A 14,683-nucleotide genomic window follows, 5' to 3' on the forward strand; every position below is an offset into this window, starting at 1 on the left:
ACACCTTCAAGAGCAAATTGGATGCTTATCTTGCTGGGATCCTATGACCCCAGCTGACTTCCTGCCCTCTGGGCAGGGGGCTGGACTCGATGATCTCCCGAGGTCCCTTCCAGCCCTAATGTCTATGAAATCTATGAAATCATCAATCTTGACCCCCAAGTCCCTTTGATCTGTAGTGCTAATCAGCATAGCACTGCCAAGTCTATAAGGATGCTGCAGGTTTTTCCTCCCAAGGTGGAGAACCTTGCATTTTTTGGTGTCGAACACCATCAGGTTCTTGTTCACCCATTTCATGAGCCTGTCGAGATCTGCCTGGATCACCCTCCTATCCTCAGGTGTGAATGCTTTACCCCAGAGTTTGGTGTCGTCAGCAAACTTGGCCAGCCCGCTTCTGACACCAATGTCCACATCATTGATGAAGATATTAAACAGTATAGGCCCTAGGACAGAGCCTTGAGGGACCCCACTGGTGATTGCGCACCAAGACAATTGGCTTCCATTGACCACCACCCTCTGGGTCCTGCCGCAGAGCCAATTCCCCAGCCAGTGGATCATGGTGAGGTCAAGGCTGCAGTTAGCCAGTTTTGCCAAGAAGTGATCACGGGATACCAGATGGAAGGTTTTTTTGAAGTCACGATATATGACATCAATCTCTTCCCCCTTGTCCAGGTGATAGGTCACCTGGTCATAAAAGGAAATGAGATTGGTCAAGCAGAACCTACCCGTAACAAACCCATGTTGGGTATCTCAGGATATTGCCGTCAGCTAATCTGTTAAGGATGGCCTCTTTGATAATCTTTTCCAAGACCTTCCCCAGACAGAGGTCAGGCTGATGGGCCTGTAGTTTGCCAGATCTACTTTCCTCCCTTTCTTGAAGGTAGACACGACATTGGGCTTCTTCCAATCTTTGGGCACTACACCAGAACGCCAGGAGTTCTCAAAGATCTGTGCCAGGGGCTGAGCTATGATGCTTGCCAGCTTCTTGAGTATTCTTGAGTGTAAACCATCAGGGCCAGCTGACTTGAAGCTGTCCAGCCTGTCAAGGTGTTCTATGAGGCATGTGTGTGACTGGAGACAGCTGGAGGTCACAAATCGCCCTTAAAGCAACTGACACCCTAGGGACACAGACAGGCCAAGAGGGCCCACTTAGTGCTCAAGAAGCAGGACTGGGACAAGCAGGGTCCAAGAGGGATCTGCTGCCCAAAGGACAGACAGGGGCCCAACCTGGGACCCAAGGGCAGCCTCCCTTATTACACATCAACCAATTACATCAAGGCATGGGAAAGGAAAGAGATGAGAAGGTACCCGGGTGGTCAGAGCAGAGCAGGAGAAACATGGCCACCAGGGCACAACATGACTGCCCCTGGGGTCCAATCCCTGCTGCATTGCCCTTCAGGTATTTGAAGACATTATCAATTCTCTCTCTTCCCCTCACTCCCCTCCCAATCTTCTTTCTTCCAGACTAAATAACTCTTATTCTTTCAGCCTCTCCTTGTAAATCTTGTCTCCCAGGCCCCTGATCATTTTTGTTACTCTGTTCTGGACTCTTTCCAAACTGTTCACATCCTCCTTCAAGTGTGAGGCCTAAAACTAGACAAACTGCTGTGTGACTGAATGCACAGACATTCTTCTGCTAGCCTATGGCCGGTGAGTCCAGATCTCAGTGACTTTTGTGTTGATCAAATGTCTGTAGATTTTCCCCTTAGTGTATCAGCACTCAGAAAAGCAACCACTGGGTGTTCAAATTGTGGGTGGCAGAATTTTTGTGGGAGAGATTTTGGTGCAATTCACTGTGCAACTTGTGACCCTGGCCTCCTGCCTGTATTTCTGCTGCATTTGTGTTCTGTTCAGATTCCTTGTTTTAGTGGATTGACCAGGCTGCCCACTACTTCTTGATCTCATCCCAGATGGTGAGATTGATTACCTTCTCACTGGTCCAGTTGCTATGATGCTTGTTTAGAATGCTGCACTCATACTGTGAAGCCATGGTGAAGGAAAGGCAGAATGTATGGGTATGTGGGAAGCAGTGCTGTAGCAAGTGGGGGGTGAGTGGGATGACTGCCCCAGACTCCAAAGCAAAGGGGCGCCAACAGGCACTGCCCAGCCAGGGCAGGACACGGGATCGAGACACAAGCAGCTCATTTGGGTTGGCACGAGGACTCCCAGGCAAGCATGGGAGCAGGGTGTGTGACCCACATAGATCTACGTGCAGGAAGAGGGCAGGATGCCACTGCGGCCTTTGCCACAAGTGCCAAACTCCATTACTATGGCACTGCGGGGGGAGATACAGTAATACAATCTTGCCTCAGTGGATGGGTCTGATGACCTCCCCAACAACTGGATGATTAGGTCAGTGGAGGTCTTTGGTAACTAGTGTTTGCAGTTGGTTCAGTGGATGCAGACTCTGAAGCTGATCTTGGGTAGGTGGCAAGCATGAAATGGTTGGTATAGTCATACAGAGCAATTAATAGGCAAGGGTAGCCACCTGGGGCCTCTTACCTCTAGGCAGTAGAGTTCTGCAATTAGAGCCAGAGCAGCTGCACAGAGTTCAAAAGTGGCCAGGACTGGGGATAAAACAGTACACTGAGGACTGATTGGCCTGCTTGTTTCTGGTTGATGTTGAGTGACAACATTTCAGACAACCTTCACAGTAGTGTTGGAAAAACTGTTAGCACCTCTTATGCCATTAACCTTTTAGGGGTTTAGTTTTGTGACAAGCGACAAAAACATTTGAACAACTGCAGTTTGTGCTGTGAGAGAACATTTTCTCCTAGGACAAGGGCAATGTCTGTTTGTAACCTCATTTATTTACCCCAAGGAAAGATTTTTTTTTTTTTAATTCATTCTCTTTCAAAAACAATTTACACATTATATTTTGGGGTGTGTAGTGTGCAATAACATATGGTATATTTGTAGTTGTCACTGAAAAGTAACAATTATATGACGGTACATATTCAAAGCAGAAAGGAAAAACTAATGAATAACCTTACAAACAAAAAGTGGTAAGGGAATTCTGGGTATGTAGAAATCAATTATTAATGCTGAAATTAACTAATAGGATTAACATCCCTACCTCATAGAAAAATATATATGTATATGCCATGAGGGGTCAGACACTTCTTTTTCATCTTATCTGACATATAGCACATTCAAGAACTTTTCATGGAAATTCCTAAGCCAAGTATTGACCATGTTTGACCCTGTTTATTTCATGAGGCCAGACAAAACTTTATAAGAAGCTGCTATGGCTGCAGGCTAAAAGTCTTTCTATCACTCAGGTGCCAGATTCTAAAGTCAGGTGTTTGTATCCCCTGGCACTGTGGGTAACTTGTATTTGCTCCAGTCCTACCAATGCTCCTTTACATAACTAACTTTACTCACATTGAAGCCAATGGAACAATTTATATGCTTATTATTAGAGTTGCACTGATACATATGTCCATATCGTATCGGCACTGATGAGAAGAAAATTGACATTATTGGCAATTGGCTTTTTTGACTGATGTGGCTGATAAGGTAGCTAATAAATGTCGCATGCATATGCACAGCCACAGCATGCACGCTGCCAGCCTGACAGCTTGGAGAGCAGCATCTGGATGGTAAGTCTGTTGCGGGGGAAGGGGTGGAGGAGAGGGAAGGGGCATGAGGGGTGCAAATCAAAGCCCCTGCAGTAAAGGAGGGGAATTGCCTGGCCAGGGCAGGGTGTGGGACAGAGTTGCGAGTAGCTCATCTGGGGGCACAGGGAGGGGGGGGCAGCTCCTGCCTGTGTATGCACCCCTGGGGGAGGAATGGGGGGCATGTGCCCCCCAGATCTGTGCGCAGGGCAAGGGTGGGCTGCAGTTACAGGCTGGGGCCAGGGGCAACTGGACCAGGGCTGTGCTCCAGTTGTGCAGTGGTTGTGCTGGGAGGGGGTCTACGGTAAATTCTGGGGTGGCTGTAGCCCATCCCATAGCCCCCCTCTTAGTGCTGCCACTGCCACCCATAATGAACACAGCCCTGGCCCAGCCCCCTGCTGGGACGATCCCAGCACTGCCCCTGGCCCCAGTAAGCATCCTGCCCTCACCCTCCCAACAAATGTGGGGGGCACACGCTCCCCCCCACACCCAAATGAGCCACTCATGGCTCTGTCCTGAACCCTGCCCCAGCTGGGCAGCATCTGATTTTGCCCCAGTCCGTACCCACTCCCTTCATCACTGTGGGGGCCTCAATCTCCACCTGCCACACCTCTTCCCTTTCCCCCAAACAGACTTAGCAGCCAGAGACTGTTCTCCAAGCTGCCAGGCTGCATATTGACAATTGGAGTGGTATTGGCTGATACGGCTCATTAATAATCAGGGATTAGTATAGGCCCAAAAAATCTTTATCAGTGCACCCCTACTTATTATTAAAGAAGTATTAATAAATAAGTAGAACTTAGTCATTACACCTAAGAAGTCAAGGAAGTTCTTTCCTGCCTCTCAGTACTCTGTGGAGCATTTATGATTAATTGAAGATGGAGAAAATATCTTGAATTTCAGATTTAGCTAGCATGTAAAAGTTTTTTTTCTTTGCGTATTACAAATAATATAGTTTATATGATATTTATTATTAATTTACGATTGCATTCTTTAAAAGAAATAAATGTTTGCAGAGCCCTACTGTCTACTTTACAGTATTTGAATAATATATGCTATTTGTCCTGCTCAGAGATGTGCTATTTTTGTTCCTATTTATACATAAGCCTTTTTTTACATCTTTCTATTATGTTCCAAAAATAATAACTAAGCAGCACTTATGTAATACTTAACAGATCAAGCTAAGTTATTTTACAAAATTCCTAGTTTACACTAACTTCAATAAACTTGCACATATTAAACCACAATACAAACATAAACACCTATCTCCTTGAAACCACCAAGATCTGATATTTCGCCACTAGAATCAAGCAGTATGCTTTAAATGTAAGTATTGGTATTTCAAACTAATTTGGAAATTACTTGTTTAGAAAAAACTAATGTTAGATGCAACAATTAATCAATACACAGCAAAGAAAATACTGTTTTACTTACCAGCCATGGTGGTGGTGGTCCTTTCAGGGGCAGACCTCTGACTTGCAGATTCTAAGAGAATTATAAACAAAAAACAAAAAAAATGGAACTAAAATGAACTTATTTTGTTTTTGAAAGCCCCAAACAACATACACTGCTAAGCCAGACAACTCAGTCACTGTTGCACCCAATCAGGCTTAGGTTTCTACATACAGTACTTGAATTCAACAAAATTGTTTTCAATATTTATTGATAGTGTAAAGTGTAATTTAATCCAGGCTAGTTCTGCAATACATAAGAATTTAACATTTTTTCATTTAAAAATCTCTATCAATCAGAAATAAGATGATACTCATCTTATAAAAGGAATCGTTTGGCATTATCAGAAACGTAGGGTGAAATAAACCATGGTGAGGAAAACACTTTCTTCATATGTTAATTCTATGAAGAAAAATCTAACCAAACAGGGTTGCAATTAAACATTAATAAGGAGACCATTATACTCACACTATCTATTGTACTATGTGGCCTGTATTACCATAATATCAATCTCTAAAGTATTTATTTTCATAGCCCCTTAGAATTAGTGCAGTATTATTATCCCTGTTTGACAGGATGCTCAAGCAGGGAGTTGAATTTGGTTTTCTGAGTCTCTGGATGGCACTTGAAATGTTCAAAAAAAGAAAAATGAACTCTGTCCTTATGTTTTACCAAATTAATACTTGTGTATGTGTTTTTTTTTAAATAGTTGTAGTAAGGTATAATAATTACTTATTACATAGTGCAAGTGATCTTGTAGTGCTCAGCAGAAAATCAAAAGCTCTTAAAATGCTATATAATCTGACCTACTGCATACTTTTAAATAGGAAAATGACTCCCATTCTTTTAAGCATGTAAGAAGTAACTAGAATTAATATTGCTAAAATGCTGCCAATATTGTACACTATTTACTAATATGTATAAGTTTAATGGCCAAATTTCCTAACCCTTCTATCCACAAACCAAAAACTTGACATAGCCAAGAGCCACAGGACACAAAACTTCAATACTGTGCATGTTTCCGAATCAGTGTTTGACATACAGGGCCCCAGCTTAGATAATTTGTCATTAAATAACAACTTAGAAGTAACAATAAGCAAGAATGGAAGTCAAGAACAGAAATCATGATATTTTCCATCATCATTAGCATTTGTTTATATCCCTTGTAGCGATCACAACAGAGCCGTAGGGTAGATATGATCTTACTTCATAACCCTCTGTAACAGTGAGAATGTTGATAGCATTCTCTGGGAACATTTAATCCTCAATCTGTTCTGTATCTATAGCTGTAAATAGTCAGGTGTCAGCTTGACATCTCTGACATGCACTATAATTCACTTTGAAGTAAATTATTGTAAGCTTCAGATGAATTGGTGTAGATAGTTTAATACCTTTACAAATATAAGCATTTCTAGGAACTTACATATTTAAAATAAACTCTAATTTGAAGTGTGGCATTCCAGTTTTTCTCTTGGGCTACGTGTAGATGAAACAAGTATGTGTAACACTTTAAATTGGGCTAAATGCTTTTGCACCGCTTTAATGGTGTTGGTGTTTGTACACCTCAGCAGCAGATTGTGCATTAATTCCAGCTGCTGTAGGAAATTCGGTGGCATAATGCGCCTTAAATGACTTTGGGCAGAGCAAAAACTCCTTCAGTGAGTTTTAGTTTGCTGCTCCTACAGCTAACCTTTGGATCCAGGCCGCAGAGCTCATCATTGCCCATATCCAGCCCACAGGATTTATGTTCGACACCCCTGCTCCAAAACACTTAATTTAAAACACGGATTTTGGCAACTGACATACACGATGTACTTTCTTTAGGAATTTCAGGGGATGGGGTTGGAATTTAGATCTGTACCTCTCTCTTTTTTATATCAGAAGACAAGAAAAAAGCCTTAACTTTCTTAACAACTTGGATGACTAGTCTTCTAGTTTGAAGATTCTTGCATAATACTTGTTCTGCGTTCAGTAATTGGTATTTTAAATTTTTAATCCTTCTATGTTGTGAATGAAATAAAGTGATTGTCAAGTGCTTAAATCTTCATTAATGCAAAATTCCCATTAAGGTCAATAGAATTTTAACACGAATAAGGATTAAGGATCTTTATTCACATCCTGCAAATCATGACCCATTAATACTACTTCCCACACATCAAACCCTACCTAAGATCTGTGTTAATCTTCTTCAGAATTTTAAATCCATGTATGCTTGGTTCGGCTGGCTAAGTCTAAATGGAATTAAACTAAGAAAGAGGCAAGGGAAAGAATAAAATACTTGTATGCCGCTAGCTAATCACTTGCCTCTTCAAACAAGTCACTGCATATATATTGGCAGCTTCATATGTAAAGCTTGCATTTCCACTTTCCTTAGATTAGTACTTGCTTTTTCCAAAACAGTGATAAACACTTTAAAATACACATGGTATTGACAGCAACTATAAAAAATATATTTTAAGATATAGAAGCGCAGTTGACTCTCATAGTCATTGTCATATCCTTAATAAGAACAATAAGAACAAAAAGGCTTTAGCTGAGAAATATCAAGAAGAATAGAAGTATCTCTAGGGAGTACAGATGTGGGATTTGCTGTCAAGAAGAATTAGCAGGTGGCAAGGTGGTTCTGCTGCAGATTGGCTGTTTCATCTTCTGTAAACAGCTTAGTGAATAGAAGTTTCAATCACAGTTCACTGAGCTTTTCAGCATTTGCTGTGGATGGATAGCAGTGAATTGTGGAAAAAGGAGGAGCAGCTGAACAGAACTGCCAGCTTGCATATAATTTATTTTTTTCCTTATAACGAACAGCAAAACAGCTAAAATGTCGAGTCTAAGTCTTTAAATGGAATATTTTAAAAGCAGAAGCATTTTCCCAGCTTGATGGACTTTCCCTAACAGCATTTACTTTGTAAATCAGTCACACAACCATTCAGATCTTACATTTGTTATACCTTTTGAGGGAAAATCAAATGACAAGTTCCCTGAAATTTAAATATGAATATCAAGTTACCTCAGACACCTTTTCTACAGCTGATGCAACATTATGGACCGGCAGTAATGTTCAACTAACATGTTACAGTAGTGTAAGAATGATGTTGTAGCTGCAGTGGCCCAGAAATTATGAGAGAGACAAGAATTTCTTAGAGTGATCTTTTATTGGACCAAGTATACAGCTGGGATAAAGTTAAGACAAGCTTTTGAATGTAAGACATTCTTCCTCGGGTTTTAACACTTGCAGAGAATTGTGTCTAAGAGGAAGGAAAGGAACAAAAAGAGTCCTAAGGCTGAGTAGGCCTCCTTCAGCCTACCAGTGCTTGCAAGTGTGGGAGGAGAAGTAGCTGGGGGAGCAGAGCATGGGTTTGATTGTGCACAGCTTGTTTGGAGTTTACAAACTGTTACAACATATGAAAGAAATGTTGTGAATAGAAGCCTAGTAATAACCTAAAAACCAGAAAGGGGAGCATTTTTTCCTTTTACACTTGGCTTCCTCAGGGCTTTCTTTCTAAGGGTTCAGATACAGAACGTTCTGATATTATCTCAATACAACACGGGGAGCTGACTTCTCTTACCTTGAGAACAATTATACTAGCCATGGTTTACGCGCTAGTGGAATAATACCTCCCTGTGAGGGCAAATAGCACCTACACCCGAAAACTGGAGACTACCCTGAATTCTGCACTGTGAACAATAAAGTGCCTGTCTGGCATACACTGAATGGGAAGACATGTTCATCTTGGCAGGAATCCCCCCTTATAACATCAAGACGTCTGGAATACTGTTTGACCTGGAAACCAAAGCCCAAACAGGAAGATCCTCCACTACATGACATGATTGAAAAATGCAGAAACGTCTAAGAAGCAGAAAACCACTACCAGTATCCACCAGGAAGTAGGAGACACCATGCTGTCATCATGGTTTCAGAGAAGGTCGGAAGAGCAATGGAATCACAACTACACCCCACTGCACAACTACATACAACTACCATCCCCACACCTCATGGCCATAAACTTCCACATAAGGCATGGGTAAATCTGAATCACCTGTGATCAGGCTATGGAGCCTTCAATAAAATCAAACATAAAATGGGCCTTACAAACTCATTATTGGGGGTAATACACTGATACAATTAAGTATCAGGTAACAAAGGATCAAATAGCATAACTCCTCAAAGCACAGGGGAAGAATAAAGCTCCAGGCCCAGACAGAATACCAGTGGAAGTTTACATTGATAACATCAAATGGTGGACTCTGATCTTGGAAAAATGGTGTAGCTCTATAACTGAGTTGGGCCAAATCTCATATTTGAAAGGGAGTATTACTGTACCAATTTTCAAGAAAGGTTTGAAAGATAAACCAGAATCTTATCATCCTATAAGTCTGATAAACATTTCAGCTAAAATTTTTGGGCGCCATTTGTTATATCATCTCATAGCATGGGTAAAAGGGGAAAACTTATTACGTGAACATCAGACCAGATTTAGGGGCAAATATTCCACTATTGATAACATATTTAATCTTCAATTTTTGAGATGTAAGTATACGCGAATGCGCAAACCAGCACTGTATATTGCATTTCTAGACTTCATAAGAGCCTTTGAGAGAATAGATAGAAATAAACTTTGGGAGAAAATGATAAATTATGGGACTGACCCTTCTCTCTTGCATTTGTTGATAAAATATTGTAAAGATACACAGGCCAAGTTAGGTGGGGCTCGAATGGTGAATTTACACAAAAAATTCACATACATCCTTGTCTCTAACCCCTTTTTGTATTTTGGCTCCTTTATTATTTAATCTTTACATGAATGATATTGAAAATATGCAGGATGCGCATTTTCATTACCCAAAACTATTAGGAACCCCAATTCCTATTTTAATGTATGCAGATGACACATTCTCAAGAACTCCTACTGGATTACAGAGAGCTATTGCAACTTCTGAGTATCTTTGTGGACAAAATAACTTAAAGATACATTATTTTAGATTTATCGTAATTTATTGGGGAAGCAGTGTGATGAAATATTTATGGAATATGGGGGGAACCAAACTTGAAGCTGCTTGACAATCACCTTGCTGGGGTTGTTTGACCCCAGTACTTTTTCCTGCCATGGCAGGGGGTCAGACTTGATGATCTGCTCAGGTCCTTTCTGACCCTACTAACTATGAAACTATGAAAACCTACAGATATTTGGGTGTCTTATCACAGCTTCTCCATCATGGAAGCATCATATTCAGTCAGTTAAAATTAAGGCAGCCCAGTTGGCTGTAGCTATAAAAAAAAATTGAATGAAACCACAGCAGGGCAATCAGTCCAAACTCCTATATCAGCATACAAAGCCAAAGTTACCTCTCAGATCTTATATGGCACCGAAGTATGGGGTTATCCCACTAGTAATGATGTAGACATACCTCAGAACAAGTTTTTTAGGTCTCTTCCTCCCTCAACGCCTGCATCTTTTCTGAGATGAGAGATGGGATTGGATTCTATTTTAATTAATATTATTATTAGAATGGTGGGATTTTGGTTTAAGATCCTGACCCTTTTACCATCTTGTCTGCTTAAATTATGCTACATAGAAGATATTAATAATCCCCCTCCTCTCCAATCACCTTGGTTAGCTTTTCTTTCCTGCTTTTGCACTTTCTGGGATGGGATACTATCTCAAAGATCCTTCTCCCACATAGAAAAGGTTCGGGTTTTCCAGAGGATATGAGATATTGCCAGGCAGAATGATTTTGCAGTAGCTAAGGCTACTTGCACTGCCCCTTTATATACTCTTTGGAAATTAGACTGGGGGGAGAAAGGTATCTACAGCTGGATCTCAATAATAAATGGTGATCCTCTTTGACTAGACTCAGGACCGAACAGATGTCCGCAGCTGTTCTGGCTGGATGTAGATTTTCCATCACAAGGGCTAAAAAATGTTGCCAGTCTAGGAGTTGTGAAAGATACCATTCACTAAGTACTAGAATGTTCTTTATATAATGACATAAGGAGAACCTATTTATTACTGTACTTGCAGAAATTGATACACTTCTCAAACACAGGGAAATTAATCTGGCTTTTACAGCAAACGGATCCAAATGTAATAAGCTGCCTTGCAATTTTCACTTACTAGGCTGAGGCAATTCGAGTTAAATATCCTTTATTACTGATATGAGTGATACATTTTAACATTAGACTTGATTTTATTGTCTCAATTGTGGATCTATTTACAACAATATTATAGATTCCTGTCTTGATTTACTACTATATATTAATCATGATTTTATGTTGGTGGGGTCTATTTTTAGTATAATATTTATAATTTGGTCACTTTGTTCAAACTTATTCATATTATGGGTACATGTGTGTTATGTTGTTTTCAGGAGCACAGCATTTAGCCAGAATCCTTAATAAATTGAATTGAAAATTAAAACTCACCATTATGCTTGTGTGGCAAAGGAAATCAGACAGCCCAACATATACTGACTGCCCTCTATATGGTCCACCAGAGGGAGCGAACAGTCTGAAAGATTGCAGTAATAGTGATGGATCTACTCTTAAATGGGTGGACGAGTTGACCTTCTGAAGTCATACACAAGAAGACCCAGAGCCACCCACAAGATAAAACAGGTATTTTTAAGATTTATTTTTCCTATAGTAGGTGACTTGGTAATACACAACTTGCTAAACAAAACCCCTCAACCCACCAATATGTTTTATGTGGACAGACCCTCGTGTCTTTGCTAAGTCCCAGTGAAGCCTGTGGGACTCTACATGGGCATTTTGATTCAAGGACTGAAGCCCGACTTGAATGGGACTATTCCCAACAGCAGTGGCATATGAGAGAGGATGGAGAGAATGATCTTTGTAAACCCTTTGGGCAAATGGTTGCCCATGAATGCTGAAGACTAGGACTGATGGCCCAGGAGACTCCTTCCAGTGCATCATGGGGAGGAACAAAGGGGAAGACCCCAAAGAGCCAGGCGGGAGCTCTGGGGTCAGGAATCCTCAGAAGCAAACAAAAGTAAAAGAAAAGAAAATGATGCCTTTTTACCTGCAGCAGGATCCGCAGCGAAGCCGGAGCTGGAGGTGGGACCCGTGCGGCTCGTTAGCCGCATCTTTATACAGTTGCGGACGGCTGATGACATCAGCTGCAGGAGCTGGCCGGCAGGGACAAAAGGAGCAGCTGGCAAGGAAGGGGGCGGATGGAAACCCGCAGGAGCGCCAGCAGGGAAGGTTCTTCCTGAACCCCTATAGGGGAGGAAAAGCGCAGGAAGTTGCCCCTCCCAGCACAGGAGGACGCAGCAAAGCCCGCCACGGGGAAGACGTTGCCAGAGGCAGCACAGGGAGTGAGGGACCAGAGGCATTTCTTCCTGATCGGGGACCCAGATTGGAAGGCACCAAGGAGCAGGAGGATCTCGACGCCAGGGGTTACCACCGAGGAGCCGGAGGGTCCAGCATATACCAAGATGCCAGACCAGGTGGGACTGTTGAGGGCTCCAGAAGACTCGAGGAGGAGCCTCAGGTGGGAGACAAAGGGCACAAGCAGCGTGAGGGGCTGCAGAATATGGGCCCTAGTGGCATAGAGCCACCCCGACAGGTGACGTGGGGACAGGTGTATGGAGAAGGACCACCACAGGTCCAGCAAACCCACAGGCTGGGCGAAGAGGGAAGAGGAGTACAGAGTAGCCTGCAGACGAGCCCTGACCCATTTTAGGGCCAAATAGGGGCCTTGGGTACCGGGGGCCCAACACTGGTGGTTAGGCCAAGGGAGCAGGTGATAAGGGGGCAGCGGGCCTCTCTTAATGTCTCAGCGGGTTTTTTTGTATTTTACTGGTGGAGGGGTTGTGGTGCAGGGCATGTGGAGCCCGAGTGTTGTTTAAACCTAAAGGTGGTTTACAGCCTCAGGGAAGGATAGGGAGCTGCGAGGCACAGAGAGTATATTGGGGGTTAGGCCCTGCAGGGCGATAGGACCATCTCTGCAAACGCACATGGGACCTCAACAAGAGGGGAACTGGCCTGAAGGACATCTGGAACCCGTCAAGGCAGGGTGTAAGGGCGAGATAGAGGGGCGGTGGAGCCTTGCAGAAAATCACCAGACAGATGTCCCATAGTCAAGAGACCCTGGTGGTCGGACACCCCAGACTGGAACAAGATCTGAAGTTGTGGCAGGTAAGATTGGGGAAAGACTACACTGGAAGGAGACACCCACTCGGCGGAACATCAGGGATGGACAGACGAACACCACCAAACATCCAGGCCCGAGTGGCACGTGACCAGATGTTCAAGGCCAGACAGGCACACAGTGCTATGTTCCTTTATAAGTAGGATCATTCAGTAGGTTTTTTAGACCAAGCACTAAGGAACTTGTACACACGCTGTCTGTGACCAACTGAAGATATCAGAAACAAACAGACATTGTTTCCCTTTTACATTAATTATACAATAAGTTGTACTGACTGCATGCTATAGTTTCTGAAATATGAACAAATTAGAGTATAGTTAATACAGAATTTCTATGTACTGAAAAAAAATCACTGGTATGAGTATGCCCATTAAAAAAAAATCACTACTTCTTATCTTCCTCAAAACAACATCAAAGCATGAAATATCTATACAGTTAGTCAATATTTCAGTCTAGAACAGTGGTGCTCAACATATGGTCCCTGGGCTGGAGGCAGTCAGCATGTCAGTGTGGCCCCTGCCAGACCTCATCAGTATGTCACCACTGGTCCTAGCCAGGACCACCACTTCCACAACTCTGGAGCCCAGGGGTCAACACTACCACCCACTCATTCCTCCTGAATTCAGCTGCAGGAGAAAAGAAGAGATCAGTGGCAGCAGATTCACCCCTGGGCTCTGAGGCTGCAAAAAAGCAGTGGCTCTGGCCAAAACCCATGCTACCAACTGGTGAACTCAGACAGCACATTAGACATGTGGAGTTCAGGCAGGGCCAGATTAAAGAATAAGCAAACTAGGCAGATGCATAAGGTCAGTAAGAAGGGGTTCAGTTGTGTTTATTTTGCTGCAGCAGTGCTGCCAGGCTCCTTCTCCCTTCTACGGGTACAGGCTGCTCCCCTATACAAAGCAACTAGGAGCATAGTGTGTTTGCCTAAGGCCCACAAAAAGATTAATTTGGCCCTGAGTTTAGATAATGCTCTTCTCTGTGTCCCCTGGCCCATTTCTGGGGGCTGAGACAGCATGAGCACTAAGGCTTATGGCTCAAGGTTGCAAGTCCAAAGCCACAGCAGAAGAACTTATGGCCAGCCTGTCAGATTCCAACAAATTCTGTTAAATACCTTGTCACAAGGACATGGAAAAGGAAAAGGAAGGAAGGCCCACTTCTGATATTAATGTTTGGACTGCTTGTAAAAAAAGAAAAAAAAAAAAAAGGCTGAGCACCATGGATCTTGAAGATATGAGGATTTTCAACAATCAAGTAATAGTTGTATTTATAATCAGAAACCTTACCTCTTCTTGAGACAATGGCCTGAATTTAGTTTGATAACGACTCAATTCTACATTCAAACGATGAACAGTCATTTTCAAGCCATCATTTTCATCCACCAGTTCCTGGGCTTGTTCTCTTAATGAAAGCAATTCTGCAACTTCCTCTACATTTAAAAAATAAAAA

General features: G+C 42.6%; 1 protein-coding gene across 4 annotated transcripts in view; it reads right to left on the reverse strand.

The window, feature by feature from the left end:
• The window catches only part of CEP89 (centrosomal protein 89), a 104,529-nt gene that overhangs the window by 62,390 nt on the left and 27,456 nt on the right, over positions 1 to 14,683 (reverse strand). For all 4 annotated transcript variants that reach the window (XM_019535835.1, XM_019535836.1, XM_019535839.1 and 1 more), the window contains exons 9-10: positions 14,521 to 14,663; positions 5,049 to 5,099 (exon numbers count right to left, since the gene is read on the reverse strand). In XM_019535835.1, the coding sequence (XP_019391380.1) occupies positions 5,049 to 5,099; positions 14,521 to 14,663 (194 nt within the window). The remainder of the gene's footprint in view (positions 1 to 5,048; positions 5,100 to 14,520; positions 14,664 to 14,683) is intronic.

The sequence above is a fragment of the Crocodylus porosus genome, unplaced genomic scaffold (genome assembly GCF_001723895.1).
Source record: "Crocodylus porosus isolate Cpor-Errol unplaced genomic scaffold, CroPor_comp1, whole genome shotgun sequence".
Taxonomy (NCBI): Eukaryota; Metazoa; Chordata; order Crocodylia; family Crocodylidae; genus Crocodylus; species Crocodylus porosus.